The 19,438-nt window shown below is 40.1% G+C and overlaps 2 protein-coding genes across 2 annotated transcripts; one reads left to right on the top strand and one right to left on the bottom strand.

The window, feature by feature from the left end:
• Positions 1-554: 554 nt before the first annotated feature.
• On the bottom strand, positions 555-8,417 carry chpfa (chondroitin polymerizing factor a). Its single transcript, XM_068572116.1, has 4 exons — positions 7,922-8,417; positions 6,181-6,745; positions 4,428-4,610; positions 555-4,305 (listed from the first exon to the last, which is right to left on the bottom strand). Exons 1-4 carry the CDS (start codon positions 8,209-8,211, stop codon positions 3,043-3,045), a joined length of 2,301 nt encoding a protein of 766 aa, XP_068428217.1. The 5' UTR covers positions 8,212-8,417; the 3' UTR covers positions 555-3,042.
• A 2,288-nt stretch (positions 8,418-10,705) lies between these two features.
• On the top strand, positions 10,706-18,528 carry LOC137783309 (pyridoxal kinase-like). The gene is made up of 11 exons (XM_068573148.1): positions 10,706-10,970; positions 11,879-11,933; positions 15,077-15,181; positions 15,530-15,613; positions 15,830-15,864; positions 16,038-16,123; positions 16,260-16,305; positions 16,394-16,505; positions 16,608-16,744; positions 16,845-16,911; positions 17,394-18,528. Exons 1-11 carry the CDS (start codon positions 10,890-10,892, stop codon positions 17,519-17,521), a joined length of 936 nt encoding a protein of 311 aa, XP_068429249.1. The 5' UTR covers positions 10,706-10,889; the 3' UTR covers positions 17,522-18,528.
• Positions 18,529-19,438: the final 910 nt, after the last annotated feature.

Here is a 19,438-nt window from a genome sequence, read left to right as displayed (position 1 = left end):
GACCCTCCAGGTGAACCCGAATTCTCGAGAAAAACGGAGAACTTCTCGTTTCTAGGGGACTTGAAACAACCGCGTCCCCATGTGGGAGGAGAAAGTCCTGGGATCGAACATAAAACAAAGTACAAAATAATGACTTACAATTAACTCCCAGCTGCTCTGTAGTTATGTGGTTTTACAGCATTGCCTCAGGGTAGTGCATATGGACCCTTGAAATAACTAAAGCTGTTATTACGGTTGCAACATTTTCCCCCCTCGTTTTTAGCCAACCCAGCCATCAGAAATACCTCGAGTCCGACATGAGCAAGAACGCTAACTGCAGCCCTACGAAGCACACGCTGTGAACATAAATGACAAAAACATTCATGTTCGTTCGAAATATTATCTCTGAATGCTGTTCAGTAACGCCGCTCACCTCAGCGGCTGGAAGCCCTGTGCTGCAGACACTAAACACGCTCTTTTGCTGACACCTAAAGGACAAACTGCACTTCTGAATACTATTTTCTTATGAAAAAGAAAATGAAAAAAAAAGACAACAAAAAGAGGAAAGGTTTATATTCAAATACTCTTTATTTAAAAATCACAATAATTCACAGTTCATTAGAAATTACAGCACACAATTAAATGTGATGAGTATTAATTCAAACGTATTGCTTTGGTTATACTAGTATCCATATGCATAATATAATGTAAACCAATAGAAATTTTAAAAAACGAGCCTATGTATTTGCCTGCTTTTTGAAATTATTCGCTTGATTGAAAGTGAGAGTAACAAAAGCACATTTTAAAAACGACGTGATTTTCAAAGCACAAAATACAAAATACGATACAGTATATGTTTTTGTCACCAAAAATAAAGTATCAATTGCAGTGTACATAAAGCTACAAAAGGCTTAAAAATAGAATCTATAAAATATTTATACATGTACACAGAGAATGTCATGAAAGCCTCTGTTAGTGCGGAAGTATTCAGAATCTGCATAATTCATCGAGAAATGACAGATAAATAAGTTATGAACAAAATACTTAAGAGACTTCGCCCAGCGACGGTGGCTGCTTTAACAACACGGGGTGATTAATCTGCCACGCTCGCTTAATTTTAAGCTCCTCGCGTCTACATAAAAGGCAGAGGCGACGCGGATCACCACAATAACTTCATATTGTAATCTAAGCCCTCCATCTTTCACAGTGGTTTTTGGAAGATTCAGTTTCCAACTGCGCACATTATTATTAGTGTCGTACTCTTCTGCTCTCGTCAAGAAAAGAGATGCGTTAGGAAAATGACCTCCACGGTCTTTGTTCACGTGAAAGCAAATACAGCAAGTGTTGAGGATCACCGCTCTGGGTGTAGTGTGTCCGATAGGTTTGCATCCAATTAAAAAAAAGTTAAATAAAATGACCTGCCTTCATTTTATGTATTTCAAAGTAAAATTGATGATGGAAAGTGTCTAGTGTCAGTAAAATACATTAAAGGTCTTTTAAAAGAAATGACAGTGTATTTACTTGACATTGAACAGAAAGAAGTCCAAATCTTCATGTAACGCCGTGAACAGTATTTTGGTATACACTCTGCTCTACTTACAGCAAATGTCTTTGAAATGAAAAGTCCTGCCCTCCATCGGACATCGAGCAGGTTGTGTCATCTGTAATATTGCACATTATAACATACCAATAACTCTCTTGTGTTCAGCACAGTACCTCCACAACCAGCGCTCAGTAACGTAGAAAAGGCCTCCCTTTGGACTGCACTGCCACTTCTCAAACTGGCAGCGGGCTACGAGTTTGCCATACAATTGACTCATCATTCAATAACTTACAAAAACTTTGAGCAATGCAGTCCAAAATACTTTGGAAACACTTAAACACCTTCGTTCAGAGTATAAAAAACGGTCCGCTGTACTCAATGTTTTATACATTCTTAATTTCAGTCATTTCTAAACTAATTAAATCCTGTTTTATGAGGACTCGTGTGGGCTATCACTTTAGACATTTACCAAGGTGATTTCTTTTCCCCATCATTCATAGTTCTCCTTTGCCTCCTGCATGTCGATTTTCTTGTAACATCAAAAGGTTTCATGGAGACAACTTGAAGTCATGTGCAGACTGGAATAAACCAGTCGTCCTCTATGACCTCTGAAGACCAGCGGAGGAGTCTCTCTACCAAGTCCCTCCCCGCTTTGAGGCACGTACTCAACAAATCAGGACATTTCAGAGACACCTTTAAAAAATATATTTAAGGATGACCGAGTACCTATTCAGTTCTCCCAGCTATGTAACATTACTTTAACCTCAGTGAGAGCTAATATCTCCCACCCGCTCAGAACTATTATTCATGTTTTCTAATGAAAAACATCAGCAGTGCGTCACCTGAAGGGGTGACCTGCAAAACTGTGCAACACAAAGATAATTTCAAAACAGTCAGCACGTAGAAAAGTCAGTGTCAAGGCACATAAAGAAGCGCTTTTGTAAATACTCAAATTAGTAAATATCAAAAGCTCAATTTGTCCATGTGAAGGAGCACACAACCTTTGGTGAGCTATACATTAATTTAACAAAATATTTAATATTAACATTAATTCTAAATGACATTCTAGATGGGTTGAGGCGTTACCGCAAGTACCTCTGATTCTATGTAGCCGTGTAGTTGACACCTGAACACATAACTGGATAAGCCAGCACTAAGCCCTCTGGCTCTGCTGCTGTGAGTTTCTGCCAACCAGTGGTCAGAAATGACTTAACGTAACTTTCAGGATCGTCAGAGTAGCGAAAAACATTTGGTTCAAGCAACTCATCTGTACAAACAGGTATTGTAAACATTGAAAAGGAGAGGTGTCATTGGGAATGTACTGCATTCATTTTTCCAAAATGGCTAAAAATTCTGAACGGACCACACGGTCCTTGATTCACACAGAGCGGTGTAGTCGAGGGTCACATGTGGTACTTCAGCCCCCAGAAATGGGTTGTCCCAAATTCTAGTACATTAAAAAAAAAAAAAAAAACACCATTTCAAAAAAGACGAGCGGGAGCAGGAGTTCACTGGTGCGTTCAAGTGCTGTTTCCTTGCTCTTGCTCAAACAGCAGCATGGCGAGCTGAGAGCGAGAACCCAGACCTTCCAAGTTGCTCTGAACACATCGGTGGTAGATGTCTTCGCTCAGCCGCGGGTTGCAGGCTTGGTAGCTGTACTGCTGGTGCAACGCCGGCTCCACCGCCCTGAACACGTGCAGACCCGAATACTTCAGGAACATGTCGAAGATGTCCAGGGTCTCCAGAATCTCATCGTTCTCTTGGACGTCCGCCACCATGCGCGTGCGCGTCGCCATGTAGTCCGAGTTGTAAAAGCACGCTTCTTCAAATGACCTGCGGTCAAAATGGCCCGCGTCCTTGATCAGATCGACCGTGGCCGGATGCTGCTGGTTGTGATAGGCCACGTCGGGGTTGAAGTCCTGGAAGTGGATGGGGAAGAACGCCTGCCAGTTGTTTATGGAATTCATGCGGCAGCGGTTCAGAAACTCCGAATTGACGTTTGTGTTGACGTTAGCCAAGAAGAACAGCGAGTCAACCGGGTGCTTCTTGGAGATGATGTCCATGAACTTGATCTGGGATGGCGTTTCCGTCTTGACGCTTATCCACGGGATTTTTACTGTTGGGTATTTGCGTTCGTACGTGTTTATCTGTGCCTTCACACCGGCAAATATATCGTTCTGGTTCACCTGCTGCGCCTCCACTGGGTCATAGATGAACAAGAACGTTAAGATGGCATTTTCACTGGTCTCGAAGGCATTTGAGGCGAAGACTTCAAGGAAATGGTCAACATGGACTCGGTCCTGCAGAGTAAGAGGTATAATGATGTGAATCCTTGTCGCTTCAGTGACATAGGGCATGGGGATGATCTCAATCCGACTCAAAGGTCGCACCAGATGAACCCGCTTGGTGATTGAACGGCTGTGACCTTTTTGGTTCACGACTTCCAGCTGAAGATCTAACGTGTACTCCATGCCCCTGACGGGGTCAAAGCGCCTGTAACCGTTAATCAGCTGCTGCTTCTTCAGGTGAAGGACCGGCTTGTACTTCTTGTTCAGCTCCGCCATGGCCACCTCAATGACATCGGCCACATCCATGCGATCAATACCCTGCAGTTCACACTTTGGAGAGCCATCGACGCATGAATAAATCTCCTCTTCTGTAAAGTATTCCCACTTCAGAACTTCAAACCGAGATTTGGGCTCAAAAGGCGGATTGATCCCAACGGGCCACTGGGAGCTTCGGTTGCCATCGAAAGCAACCACGCTCACGTTTTTTATTTCGGCCTGTGGAAACACAAGAACCGTTTAGATCTAGACAGCTGCTGACCCGCCAAAAGTAAGTAATGAGAAGGGTTTAATTTTTGACTGAACCGAGGGAAAATTGTGACATTTGAATAGCATCTTACCTGCAGTTTAGCAATCTCATCGTAGGTCTTCTGGAGTTCAATCTCAGTGAAGAATCTGTGCAGCCTATACATCTGTTCAGGGTCAGACACTGGATGGACAGTCAGAGCTTTCTTGAACTGTTCACTTTGTTCTTTACTCGGATCAGAGTTTTTTCCCAACTCATAATGGTGGTACTGAAGTCCCTGAGAGAAAACAAGATTCATGAGAGATCTTAAATCTTGACGACAGATACATGCTTTATGTTTTTCAAAGCGTAGTTGTTACACTGTGCTACTTCCATTGGAACAAACACCACACGCCATCTCGACAGCATCTTGTTTCAACCACAGATGAAAAGTGAAGGAAAAACATGTTAATTTTCTACAATTTGAAAACTATTGTACAAAAACTTACTATCGTCCAGAGTTGTGATAATTTCAGGGATTACATTTGGTTTGGGAACATGGAGGTTCAAAAGATGCTCATCTTAATTTTGCCACTTTTTATTTTGAACTAACTAAGACCTCTGCAGCATCAGGTTAAAAAGCAAACAGTCCAGCACTTAATGTTGAAACCCAATAGCAAAAGCCTGGCACCAGAATCCCACTTAAAGACACAGTCACTTAAGCTGAAAACAGAGTAGTCACCTAAGGAGCTTGAGTGATTAAAAAAAGTGAATCCAATCTGATCAAGCTATTAAAAGAACAAAGAACGAAGACGTGGCTTAACTGAGCAGAAAGGCCACTCTGTTGTAAATGTTTGCCAACAGCCTGTAGTGGTACACTTAGTGAAGCATCATCAGTGCCTAATTGTCATCAATGTTCTCTCTTAACAGAAAAATTGATGTCTGGCTCTGCGTTTAAGCTGTTCTCTTCACCCACACCAGGCCCTTTTAACTTTCTCCCTGCTCCCCTCCCTCATTTAGGGGGCTCTGCTGGAGCTCTTCTGGCTCGGGGCACTTTAGTTAGCCATGCAACTCACTCTCAACTGAGAGACAAGATGGTTTCCGGCACTGTGTCGTGGCCGAGGAGCAGAAAATGGAAGCAAAGGACAGCGGAGGGACTTGACTGCAAACTGCTGGCCGCGTGTATATTGTAAAGGACACATTTACATTGATAACCTTCTGACAATATACAGTATTTGAATATGTTAACAAAGACCACACACTCTTAGCATCGGGACCAGAATGCAAAAAAAAAAAAAAAAAAGTCACCTGAAAGGGCACTGTGGGACAGATCAGGTCCCCACAGAGCTTGTTTGACCTTAAATGCTAATGACATTACAGGAGCAAAGCATGTTGACCCACAGGGGATTTTCACACCATTGAACCTAAGCAAGACTGAACTGAGCTGCGCTCTGCTGGCCTGTTTACCTATTCCATGTTGCTGCTGGAGCTGTGGAGGAAAAGGCTATTAGCAATCTACTCTGTAATATAAATGCCACTTCTGTGCTAGAATGGTAATTACACTTTTATATATCCGTCTGTCACTTTTAAGTGCTTTCTCAGAAGCAAAGCATGATTTTTGCCGTGACAGTTTTGTTTTTCTTTGGAGAAGGAGAACCCCTGCTGTAGCCGGCAGGAGCGTCTTTTTTTCCTCCGCTGCTCGTCATTCATTTTAACTTATGAGTCGCCTCACTCTGTTCCCTTTGAACATCAGACATTAAGAAACCGACACTGTTTTATAAATTTAAAAAAAGATATATGTATTATTGAAGAAGAGATGGTGTTGGATGAGTGCGGTGTGATCATGTGCCCAGACAGTCTCAACCTACCTGATATTCACTGATGCAGTTTGTGTTTGTGTAATCAATGATGCATCTTCCGAGCCACTCATCAGGCCTCGCGCTCAGGATGTCGTTTCGACAATTTTCCAGGAAGGGCTGGAGTCGGAGGAGCAGGGTACGAGATAGGATGTACCCGAATCCTCCGTAGCAGTACTTCCCTTCCATTTCTCCACCGATGAATTCCTCCGGACTGCCCATGTAAAGCTCTCGGTCCATACTCAGGTGATCCACTAGGGCTTTGATCCGGTCAGCTTCTGTGTAGGCGTCATCTTGGACAAAGTAAAACCAGTCGTATTCATTGATGTAGTGGTCCAAAATGTGTTTGATATTCTGAAACATGTTCCAGATCAGCCTCTCGTCTCCGTGAGAGACTACAAACATGCCGTGAGGGACTTTGCGGTTGCGCATGCCGGTGAAGAATATCACAGTGTCCAGGTGATGGCTGATGGTGCGATTGACAGCTACGCCCAGAGTGTTTATGGTGTTTTTGGATGTCAGGACCCCGACGAACAGACGCTCTCGCATCCCCAACTCTGTGCTTATGTATTTAGCCCTGAAAAAGAAACCAAATGGCTACTGAAAACATGGTAAATATGTGCGGATTAAAAACACACACAAAAAAAACCTAGAAAAACAAACTGAACAATTCTTCATCTTACTGTCATACAAAAATACATTGACTGTTTTCTCACTAGACATTTCTCATCTTTAGTTTATTAATTGACCTGAAAAGTTGATGTTGAATAATAACAACAATTGAAAATAGTAGTTATGGAATTAAAAAAAAAGACATTTTGGATCCAAACCAAATCTGTGGTGTTGCCCAATACATTTCCAGGAAATCCTGACTGTTTTTAAATATGCAGAAATACAGACTAAAAAGAAAAATGATCTGCTCTCTGGAAAAGTTAAACAGGCAAAGACTTGAAATGTGATTCATCACTGCGGTTATGACCTGTTGGTTGGCCAGTATCCACTTGGCTCTGGGTACTTTTTTTGACACTGCATAAACTAAACGATTGAGTGACTACACAAGCAAACAATCAGCATTATTAAATAAATAAAATAATTGATAGCTGCTCTCCCTTTTGGATTTCAATCCACTGCATGGCACTGGTTGCATATGAAACCTGTGTGCTGAAATGCTTAAATATCCTCTGTGGAACTTTTTCACTGTCTGGGAAAAGTCTCTTTCTCGGAATTGCAATGCAATGAAACCACTTTTGGTGTGGGGGCTAACAAGTCAAACAAGGTCTCTATCCAGAAAGTGCAGGAAATGTCTGCCTGTTTACAAAGTAAATGTGAGGCAAAACTCATTCAGCATGCAGGCATTTCCCAAAATGTAGATACTCTCGGCTGTGTGGCAGGGAATGTTGGCAGCTAGAAAACCCTGCAGATGAAGTGGAGATATAACCTTCCTACCCCACACTTATTTTCCAATTTGATTTAGACCAGTGACATCAGGGAGAAAGAAAGAAAAACTTAATTATATTGTTATACATATATAATTCTATGTAAACCTGCCATTTGGTTTTGTTAGTCTTTGTGAATAGTCTAACTCATCATGTGTTGTCAGTGTAAAGTATCATATCCACATGGAAACCAGTGACTTCTATGAACTATGGCCTGCTGGGCTGCAACCGTGAGCCCATATTGGTGTGTCCTGTTTCAGCACAGGTACCAGCCATTTATTATCCTCAGTTTAAGTTAACGGCCATCTAAAGCTTACCTGAAGACTTTCTTTGGGGGACTCTGCTGGACTTGTTTATACGGGACTATTCTTGGTTCAAAATCCTCTTCGGACTCCACATCGTTGATGGTGGATATAGAGTTAGGCTTTCGGGCTCCTTTGAGCTGCCCGTCATGACCCGAAGTCATATCCTCGCCCTCCTTGCCGTCTAGGTAGCACGCTTCTTCCGTCCAGTTTACGCTCAATAAACTCAACGTGAACCCTAAAGAAATGCCGATTACCACCGGGCCGACCGACCGCAGGACGGAAATAAACGCCGAGAATCTCATCTTGTGCTTTCGGCTCTTCTTGTCCGAGAGTCCCGCGGCGCTTCAAACGCGTCCGAACAGGCCTTCTGGTCCGGGACAGGTCAACTACATCAAGTCTGAGTCGAAGAAGCAACCGTAAGGACGTTTCAACTTAAGGAAAATATGTAACTTCCTCCTTAAATCTTACGCAGGATTCGTACGTGTCAGTGTAGCTGCTACCTGGCTCCTCCCCGGCCAGACGTTAGCGTCAGAGGCGGGTCTTGTTCCAGATCGTATGGATGGATTCGGGCTGCGCATGGCGGAGGGATAATAAACAGGACGCACCGGACCGTAGGCGGGAGATATGTGAACTGGAACACACTCAAAGTCCCTCTGTCTGTTTAAAGGCCAGTGATGACGTTCATTCATATGCGGTTGTATTTACAGACCTGTAAAATAAAAAGTATGTATCTTATTTGTGCGTTTAGGTTTTCTACTTTCTAATTTGACAGAAACGTAAATCACATACAGCTATTAACCATTGCAGATATTTACATATTGAAAATACCATAACTAAAGCATAGAACTTATATAAAAAAAATAATTTCACTGACATGATAGTTTTCACCTAGCTTATAGTTTGTACTTGATGGTTTCTATTTCAAGTCATACCACTACAACTCAGAGAGAAATCTTTTTATTTGACAGTTCTGGTTTCTTTCCGTATACGCTCATATATTGACCATCTAACGGTGATGTGCACCAGTAGGCTAATAATAATGTATAACAATTTATATTACATCATTTTCAATATAGGACTTTTACTTTCACAGTGATAGTGTATTTGTGGGTGTGATTCATCTATTTTTTATGATTCGGATATTTGATTTAAGATATTTATATTAAGTTAATTCTGTTTACTTGTTTTGCTCTTGCCGGCAGTTAGTTTAAGCCTCAATGGATGTCAATGATGTGCTTTGGGCTGGACAAGAAATCAGGGTGGATTAGTGTGTGTCGTGTGTGAGTAATTAAAAACAACATGGACTTTTGAAACAGTTTGTCGTCACACATTTTACAACCCAATAAAACATATTATTAGTGTTGTTGTTTTCTTATTTGCCTACACCCAATTGAAACCATATTACTTGATCAAATGATTCAACCAGAGATTAAAAGTTGTACAATAGTTGGTTTACAATGGTTGCTTTCTCAAGACAAGTAATAAGTTTGTGCCAGATGTCTCTCTCTCCCTGCAGCTGCTTCATGTGTATTTTAGTGATTAGCTCAGCTTACAGCTCATCCACCTGGCTCTCACTGTTCTCTATCTGGCCTCTGTGCTCCTCACCCAGATGTCAGGGCCAGTGTGCTTCTTGGCTGTCGATCCTTCAACTGCATCTTTTTGAGTCCTTATCTGAAACTTGCTGCCACTGATCTCATAAAGACCTCAATCCTCCATATATGTGATATGTATCTAAAATATAAAAAGTGGCCTCGATTGGAATGTTGTTATTGGGATTTTGTGTACATCCTCTATTGTGCTTTTTTGCTTTTGAATTTAGGCCAGTACAAATCTGTCTTTTAGCTCTCTTGTGCCCTCTGGTGGTAATGAAAATACTTGCTTTAATTAATCTGAATTTGTATCATAAAAAACTTATTTTATTCAAGGAGTTACAGAATAAACAATGACTAACAGTATTTTACATTTGGCTTCATGTATTAATGAATACATTCAAATCAATGTGTGGAAAACTATTATTATGTTTATTATTTTACATCTTTTCGGTCGCTCAGTGTAAAATATAAAAATTACATCTACGATGAATCAGTTATCTCCATAATAGGCTGAGTGAAGAAAGGTAATGTGGATCGTTGTACAAATGTGTGTGGCTGATGTATGTGATTGAACTGTGGGTTTTAATGGGCACAGTGAGATGCAACCATTTAATATTTAATTAATTGAGTCATATATTCATTAATTGTATTGTACATGCCCAGGTCCCTCAAAGCGCTTGCATTGTTATCATTTTGTTTTACATGGTATAAATAGCTGCCCAACTAATATGAAAGGATAGATTCACACATTTTCAACTTAGTGTTCCAACAATAGTAAGGTACCCAAATAAACATTAAAACTATTTTTGCTTTTACTCAGTACTAAAAAACTGTCACTATGGAAGATATCATCTTGATTTAAAGCCCCATTTCAACTTCAGATAATATGTGTATGTATGTGTATAATTTGTCAACATCACTTACATAAAAAATACATTATCTTTTTCGCCAGTATTAACATGCAGGAGGAATGATTAAATCAAACTGTTTTAATTCCTGTGTACCCTGAATATTGTTTATGTTGGTTTTTTTTAATTGAAATAAAAAATCTAACAAAACTAGTAAAACGTCAAATAGCTAAGTTAACTATCTGAAACGGTAACGTGATGTGTTTATTTATTTGGCAGGAGGCTGGGGGCTCCCACATTTCTCATGAGCCTTTGAATGCACCAGTTTAGGTGTCCTTATATCTGCCTGAAGAAAAACTAAATGTCACTAGCAACAGCGCCGCTTCTGCCCTTCAATACTCGAGTTGTTCCTCACATGCTAGGAATCAGCGTGCCAGAGCCTGTTCACACGCTTTTCATGCAACTTTAGAGTTTATCACGTGTGTTTTCTCTGTTTGGTGTTTCGACGCGCTGCTGGTATCACGTTAGTTCATTGCGGTAATGGAGTGTCGTGTGTTATCCATTCAGAGTCATGTTGTCAGGGGATACGTTGGGAACAAGTCGGCAACATTTCCTCTGCAGGTAAGACTTTGATCACACATGCAAGTGGGGCCACGAGACCTCATCAACATATAGGAAATGAATAGCTCAACACGGGGAAATAAAAGGGTATAGAACATGCATTTTGTATGGAGCGTGACTTCCTGATTTGCGAGAAGAGCCGTATTGCCTTTATTGAAACGCTATATGAACCTTTCCTCTCCTGCCCAAACATCACAGCCGTTTCCCTAAGTTTAGACTTAACCCACACAACGTTATCTTATTAAATAATGGCTGTGGGAAGAAAATAAAATGCAGAAATATCTCTAAATACAAAAGCCAGTTTTCAATCCGAAATTTAAGAAAGATGTGTAGAGCATATTGTTCAGAAATACCATTGTGCATTAATATCTGGACATTTTCAAAAGCAGATACTCTAGACAGCCGTCAGTTTATTTTCATTCCCATATCAATCACATTTCTGAGACTTACAACACGCATGACTAAATCCATTGTAGTCACAAAACCTCATATTTGGGTCATTCAAATTATGTCAGCGATTCTTTTAGTGATGAATGGATTGATCTAAAACATTTTCTTTCCTATGTCAAACAAGTTTCTCGATCATTATCAGACAGTCCCCAGAAAAGTCTGTCTCTCCATATTTAGGTTCATTAAAAAGCCTTTATGAACCATGTAGAGCATTTGATAACTGTATTAGAATGTAATGGGATTTGCATGAAGTGTGCTAAAATATTCTAAAAGGAACCTCTGTCCTTTCAATGATCACAAAAAACAGCCTGAAGCGTCACAGAATCTGTGGTTTTCTCATTGAACTGCTCTCAGGGTGATTTACTATGCGGTTCCCAAAGTTTAGTGGAGTTCAGAAATTCCTGTAGACTTGGTAAACTTCATCTCTGTGAACATCTGCTTACTTTCTCTTCTCTCAGGTGCTGGGCTTTGAAGTGGACTCTATCAACTCTGTACAGTTCTCCAATCACACAGGTTGGCCAAGTGCTTTCAACGTGTTTTTTATTCAGTTTTATCTAGTATATTTATATGGAGTCATCTTCCACTTTCTTAACAAGTCAACCCTTATCTTTTTATTCAAATATTAAGCCATGAGCTTTTGTTATTACTGGTGTAGTGCATGGATTAGTAATGCTTTAAATCTTTAGTTATAATCATGTGGTGTCATATAGAACCTGAGGATTTTTGTGTGGCCTTTGACCACGAGCAGTTGTTTTGTTTGCATCATGGCCCAAAACGACAACGCATGTTAAAATTGTTTTATCAGCTTTGGAAATGATTTACTGGGTAAGATATATAATCAACGTATTTGTAAAGGACATACACAACATGTTTGAGCGAGAAACACTGGACACAAAAACCAGACCAAACCTAGAGGTCAGAAGTGATGCATAGAGTTAATCACTGCCCGAAGCTCTTTAGATGTATAGAAACCTTTGGAGAAGCTCTGCATGCATGCGTTGGCTAACTCAGTGAAATATAATCTTTTTGGTCATCAGTTACTGTTTTTTAATGAAGTTAGTGTTTGCTACAAACCATTTCTCCACGATTAGTTAATCTTCCTTTTCAGGTAACTTTACATTGGGTGTATCGGTGGAAGTAAGTTATCTTTCATGAATTCTATATTGCAGGCTGTATTATTTAAGCTTTTAAAGATCAATCAAAGTCAACTGTTCAAGTCAAAAAGATGCAACAATCGCATATATATTCTGCACAGTTGGGCTTCAGTACATTGATTACTAAATCTCAAATAGTCATTTCCAACATGGAGCAAACAGAATAACCTTTATACACTATGTATGACCGATGCATGCAAAAATATTGATAATCTGAGAATTCATGAATATTTTTACAATTGATTACTTAAATGAATTATTTTTAACATGCAACATAGAATCATGTCTTGAGGAAGATGGTTGTTTGAGGCTTTCCTGAGTAGAATTAATAGGGTTTCTTCTTTGAAAACATCTAAACAAATAAGCAGTAGGAAGGTCGTGCAACCTTTGCTTCTCAGTGACCACGAGCAGCCGTTACAGGATGTTTGCACATTGGATTTCCAACATTCCATTTCCCAAGATGCACTGCAATCAGCTGCTCTAAACGAAGACATGTCCATTAGGTGACCTGACTGGGAGCACGTGACAATGGGTGTAAGCTGAAAAATAAAGTCAGCAAACCGACTGTGGGATGTCGGTTCAACAGCAATATCTATAGTTAGTCAATGTTAGGTAATAGCCAACGTGAGCCACCATAAAGTTGTATAAGCAAAACCTCTCAGTATAATTAACTGAGCAAAGGAGTGGGTCATTGCTTGTGAGTTCAGTGTTTTATTTGAAAGAGGATGTATATGATATTTTCTTTCTTTCAACTGGTACACAGTGTTTCTTTAACCCATAAAGTAACACTGTGTGAAGTTCAGAGTTATGCATTTAGATGACTGAACGCAAGATGCTGCCAGAAAACAGATTTTAGAATGTAAAAGGAGCGAAACGTTTCCAATGCAGACGTATTACTTTATCAAAAAACGCACCAATACACAATGGGGATTAATATATAGTGCACAGTGGATTGTATTTGTGAGTATGGCAGTCTGGACTAGATGTACCGAACAGAAGAGCAGAAGTCTTATTTGCCAAAACATCATGTGTTGTTCGTTATTCATTTGTTCTCTTAGTGTAAAAGTTGATGCAAGCCAGAAATCTTTATCTTTGGCTTGTTGACTATCTTTAATACATAATAATCAACAGCTCTATCCTCATCCCACATGTGTCTGGGCTTTATTGAAGTCCTTTTGTGAAATGTGGCAATATAAATGCCGAACCATTCAGCTAAACGACCTACAAAATAACTCTGATCGGCTGAAACACCTGCTGATAGGATTGTAATTGTTGTGTCAATTCATGTAATGAATGAAAAATGTGAAAGAAATTCTTTTGATAATAGTTCATCTCTATATGTCCCCTGTGCACCCCAAAGCCATTTTCACCAAGGCCTTTTACATGTCGCAGTCTAAGAACTTGTTTTTAAGAACCGCTCCCTCGCCTTCAAACCTTTAGCTTTCTACACCTGCTACTCCCCCTTTCTCCTGCTCACCGTGTGCTTTTCTCAAGAGTTTTCTGTTTGTCCTTCAACTTCCAGCTCTCTTGTTACACACCAACGGCATGCTGCAGAGAAAGGGGGGTTCCTATAGCCCTGCCTACTCACCATTTGTATTTTCTATCTCGGAAACTTTGTGGATTCTTCGTGCACAGATGCTGTGTATGTGCGTAATCCCCATCTGAGAATTATTCTTAGAATAAATCCGTTGTATGTTCTGTTTGAATAATTAGAACACAGGCATGTTTGCTTTCCTTTTACCTTTTATTCCCCTCCTGACAAGGAAATGCAGTTATTTCCCCAGCAATAATCTGGGGTCCACATTTCAAAGTATGTGAGGAATGTGCTTTCACCAAATAGACATGTGCACCACTCGTATCAATGTAAACATCTGCTCGCCCGTTCATCCGCATATGGAGTTAGTTACATAACTGTGTCGATCGTAATCCCGCTTCCAATCTTTCTTATAAATATTCCAAAATGTTCTCATTCATTTGGAGGCGTTTATACATAAGTTTCCCCTCCACATGCCTCTGCTTAGCCCCGAGCTTTCTGTTAAGTCCTCGCTGCAGGAGGTGCTCTCTCGCTGGCTCAGGGTCAGCTTTGGGCTCCGTGTGAACAGTATGAAGGATACACCGACGTGTGTTTGTGTCCAATCATTTGCAGTCAGAGCAGCTTTCCAGGGTTTATTCTAGGTCAGCGGAGAAAGAGGGACAAATAAAGGGGGAAGCGGGCAGCCAGGAGACAAGCACCCCATTCAGTCAGTGTGAAGGCCCCTCCTGTGTCGCCCTGGACAGTGCACAGAGTAGAGGAACCTCAGCAGAGGGAGGGGAGGAGAAAAGCAGAGGGATGGAGAAAAACATTGACGATTGATTCACAGCTGGGTTAATATATTATTACAGTGTTTGTCTTGGTTTAACTGTGTGTCAGGGTTTCCACGGATCCTGAAACGGTCTCAAAGCATCTTGATTCGTATCTTTTCAATGTCATTTTGAACCTCTGCTCTCCCTCTTGAACCCTAGGCTACGCCCATTGGAAAGGGCAAGTACTGACAGCGGATGAGCTAAATGTGCTATATGAGGGCATAAAGCTCAATAAGGTGAACCGCTATGACTATATCCTCACAGGTGAGTCCATGCAGTGTTTCGCTGTCAAGCAAAGAAATGTGGATTTTCAGCAGCTACAGCTTTGTTTTGCCCTTTACTAGAAAACATAGTAAGTTGCCCTTCAACAGCACCCTCAATGTAGTACTGCACTTGGAATGAACGGGCACAACCTCCCCTAAAGTTATTGACGCGCAAACACCAGTCTAGCGAGCATTTCTCATCTTTTTTAGATTTTAGATTAGACCACATGGCGTGCTTTAGATGGATTGATACACTTTGAATAGTGGTTGGACTACTTGGAGAGGGAACAGCAAAGTAAAAGAGGTTTGCAATGGGTCATTTCCTTTTCTTCACACTTTAATCTCCAAGGGTACAGCAGAGACACGTCCTTCTTGGAGATGGTGGTGGACATTATTCAGGAGCTGAAGAAGGTCAATCCCAGCCTGGTATATGGTCAGGATACTTTTTTTTTTTTTTTAACATTGTTCACATACAATTGTAACATACCAAATAGTTGATCTGATCTCAGCAAGATGAAACTATCAATAGTTAGAGTCTTAACAGAATGTATTATTTATTCTTAACATAAGTTAGCTATAGCCTTAACAGAGTGTAACCTTTTGTTCTTAACATAGTCCAAAGCCTAATTTTTAGTCTTCTTGTCCACAGTTTGTGATCCTGTTATGGGAGACCACGGTTCTATGGTAAGCATCTTACAGTTAATTCTTCTTTTTCTTTTTTTAAACCACACACCTGATGAGGGTTTACTGTACTTTGTACTCTTTTTGTGCTTAAAAGTCAACTATTCGTTTAATGGTGTCACTTGTCAGGAGGTTTAAAACTGCATGGAAACCCTGTTTTTTGTTGTCTGTTTCAGTACGTTCCAGAGTACCTGCTGCCAGTCTACAGGGACAAAGTAGTGCCTTTGGCCGATATCCTCACCCCCAACCAGTTTGAAGCAGAGTGAGTTCACTAATACTGATACTAATATGGCAATATTAGCTGATATGGCGGAATGTTAGATTAGTCAATTGTTCATTATTCAATGTAGGTGAATAACTGATTGGTACATTTGTAACTACTGCCCTTTTTTACACAGACTATTAACTGGGAGGAAAATTACCACCGAGCAAGATGCTGTTGAGGTAAATATCAAACATATTTCTCAATTAGTTTTTAGTTTGTGAAACCAGAAAGTAAGAACACTGTAATGTGACCCTGACTGCTGTCCAGGTGATGGACTTGCTTCATAAAATGGGTCCAGAGACCGTGGTCCTCACTAGCACAGACCTGCCCTCAAGACGTGGGGACCAGTTCCTGGTCGCCCTCGGGAGCCAAAACATAGGTAAAGTACCAGAACAACTTTCTCCAGACGGAACGTTTACTTTCTGCAGCTTATGAGACATTCAGGGATTTTACTCTTAATTTGGATGCGTCCTCATTGTAGTGAAAGCAGATGGGACCAAAACCAGTCAGAAAATCTGCATGGACATCCCCAAAGTGGATGCCGTATTTGTCGGGACAGGAGACCTGTTCGCTGCCATGTTGCTAGCATGGACTCACCATCATCCTAAAGACCTTAAGGTCAGTGGTACACTTCACCATTTCATCCATAAACGGATGAAATCTGGTGTTTCTGCACTTGCACTGCTACAATAAATCCCAATGTGCTTGTGGTTCACAGGCTGCCTGTGAAAAGACTGTTTCCGTCATGCACCATGTCATTAAGAGGACCATGACTTACGCCAATGGTAAGGAGTGTGCGTGTTTGTGGCTTCGATTTGTCATGTGGTCTCTTTGCTTTATCTTTAAGTTGTTTACTAGACACTAAGGAATTATGTGTGCTCCCTTCTTTTAGTTCTATATTTACACAAGCAGGAGTACTATGTCAACAAGTAGTGTGCATTATGTAGACGCCATTATCATTGTCTAAAAACCAAAAACAATTATTGAGATGCACATCTTAATTGATTTCATCCCTTTACATAATTTTCCATCTTGCCGATTTGGTTTTGGGATCTCTAGATATTGAGTAAAAGTTAATCATATGTTAAAGGAGGCACACAAGAAATGTTATAACCATTGCTCTCATAACTGCATGTAAAATGCTACAAGAGGATTAACAGCTTGAAGACATTCACTGAGACAAGAATGACCCTTTCACTGCTCGGTTGACCAGTCACCCAAAGTCCTACACTTTGTGTTTTCTTTAAACTGCTCTTCTGTCTTTCAGGGGTGGCTGGCCCTGGGAAGAGGCCCAGTCCTGCACAACTGGAGCTGAGGATGGTTCAGAGCAAAGCCGATATTGAGAAACCTGCCGTTGTAGTGGAAGCTCAGGTTTTACAAAAGTATTCACACTGAAGACGTTACGTTTCCCTGGACGTTTACGTCTCGCTGGTACAAATCGACTTCAAATCTGGGCAGGCCGCCAGACACATGTAGGATTTTCACATCAAAGACTGTCTCGTGTCTCTGCCTTACAGAAACTCTGAGGGAGTACAACAATGTGTTCATGAGCGCTGTCTGCAGGATGTATGTATGATGTATGTACATTCTGCTCACAAACACACCGGAATTTACTGCCATATATGTCTGTACTATAGTCTGTGTAGACATCATCTGCCATTTAAGAGAAAAAAACAACATTAGGCAACTATGTTTAAGTATAAAGATAATTTAACTGTACTTCAATCTTCATTAACAAGGTAAAAATGATTTATTGCTCTAAAACAACTCATAAATAGATGCATTCGTGACAGTGCCTCGACTTTCTTTGACTATGATTGTAAGTAAGGACTAGTCACAAGGCATAGTTTATCATGCATTTTAAGTAAAGTGTTATCACCTTATACATGCAGATTGGATGCATTACAAGTCCTAAAATGTGTATTGTGACTCCCACAAAAACATTGTATGTAATTAATATGTAGTCTATGCCGTTTCATTAACCTAATCAGTTTCACTTCAATTGTAACTTCATGATAATTAAAATAAGGTTTAATTGTTCTTTTAATCAACTTTCTGTAAATGTTTTTCACCTCCTTTTTAATTATGCATTGATGTCTTGAAGCTGATGTTAGATCCATGTCTTAAGCATCTCAAATTGAGGTATTTGCACAGATAATCTTTAATACATTTCCTAACAATCATTGTTTTCTTCTTTCACTGTTGTCATATCTCAACAAAAGAGCCGGTATGAGAGACCATGCTGTATAATAGCCTTAATAAGAAGAGAAACATTTGTTGTGAATGTTTTCATGTACTAATGTAAAAATGTATCTTCACAAATGTTAGAAAGTCAAGTGCCAAACCTTGAGCTGCTGCTCTGACAGAAGAAACAGCAATATAACAGAAATAAATGGTTCATGTTTTACTGAAACTGTTTTTTTTACATTTTATTCATGTATTATGTAATGCTAGATTTCAAGATGAGTCACCCAATCTTGTGGTATCAGACACCTTTCTACAAGGTGTTCACATAAAGGAGTGCATTTCACTCACTTGCGTACAAATAACTTTTGTATTGTGAATACTTGTGGTACATTTAAACTTGAACTCGACAACATTTTACTTTAGAACAAATGCAAATAATCTATTTAAATAGCATGATTGCATTTGATCTTCATGTAGAGGATTAAAGCAGAAATCTGACGAGGTACTTTTAATTCAAAAGGGTACGAAGAATTACAAACTGGTCATCTCCCAAGTGTTTACTATATTGTGTGATTAGGGCCAGGTGATGCTATATTTTGTCATCACTAATCCACGGTATGAATAGCCAGCATTAACCCAAATAACCCGGCAAGCCAATATGTCTACTCAACTGCGACCTGGATAGTGTGAGCAAAGGTAAAAGGGCACATTATTTGTTTGCATTATCTACATTGTAAACTGAATGATAAACTTGAGGTTTTTTTTGTGGAAAAGAAGGGATGAATTTGTAATAGTGACTGGTTCATGTTTGAGACATTTTGACTTCCCTTTCCAACTTATACTGCAGCTATGCAAAAACACCAGCAGAGGGCTAAAGAGGTCTAAAGTTGATCAAACATGCACACCCCATATTCAGAGAATTATATGACATATAATAACATGTCAATGGCTGATAAAAAAAAAAAGTGAATTCCTTATACATTATTACACATGCACTGTCAAAATAGGCTACCATGTTTCAGAAATTGCAATATGTATTGTGGATAACAAGCATTTTTTGTTGCACATGTTTTGAATGCAGGAGTTTCCATGTCTTTTTCTGAGACTAAGGAATGCTTACAACAT

The sequence above is a fragment of the Clinocottus analis genome, unplaced genomic scaffold, assembly GCF_023055335.1.
Source record: "Clinocottus analis isolate CAN_PGR_092001 unplaced genomic scaffold, fCliAna1.0.p SCAF_12, whole genome shotgun sequence".
In the NCBI taxonomy this organism is placed as follows: domain Eukaryota; kingdom Metazoa; phylum Chordata; class Actinopteri; order Perciformes; family Cottidae; genus Clinocottus; species Clinocottus analis.
Note: the sequence above shows the minus strand (reverse complement) of the source record. Positions and strands in the feature narration are given on the sequence as shown.

Excerpts from the sequence above, each read along its gene's own strand:
- LOC137783309 (XM_068573148.1), top strand. The coding sequence starts at position 10,890 with ATGGAGTGTCGTGTGTTATCCATTCAGAGTCATGTTGTCAGGGGATAC. Across the intron at positions 11,934-15,076 it reads ACAGTTCTCCAATCACACAG|GCTACGCCCATTGGAAAGGG; the intron begins GTTGGCCAAGTG and ends CTTGAACCCTAG. Across the intron at positions 15,182-15,529 it reads CTATGACTATATCCTCACAG|GGTACAGCAGAGACACGTCC; the intron begins GTGAGTCCATGC and ends TTAATCTCCAAG.
- chpfa (XM_068572116.1), bottom strand. The coding sequence starts at position 8,211 with ATGAGATTCTCGGCGTTTATTTCCGTCCTGCGGTCGGTCGGCCCGGTG. Across the intron at positions 4,611-6,180 it reads ACTGCATCAGTGAATATCAG|GGACTTCAGTACCACCATTA; the intron begins GTAGGTTGAGAC and ends GTTTTCTCTCAG. Across the intron at positions 4,306-4,427 it reads ATGAGATTGCTAAACTGCAG|GCCGAAATAAAAAACGTGAG; the intron begins GTAAGATGCTAT and ends GTGTTTCCACAG.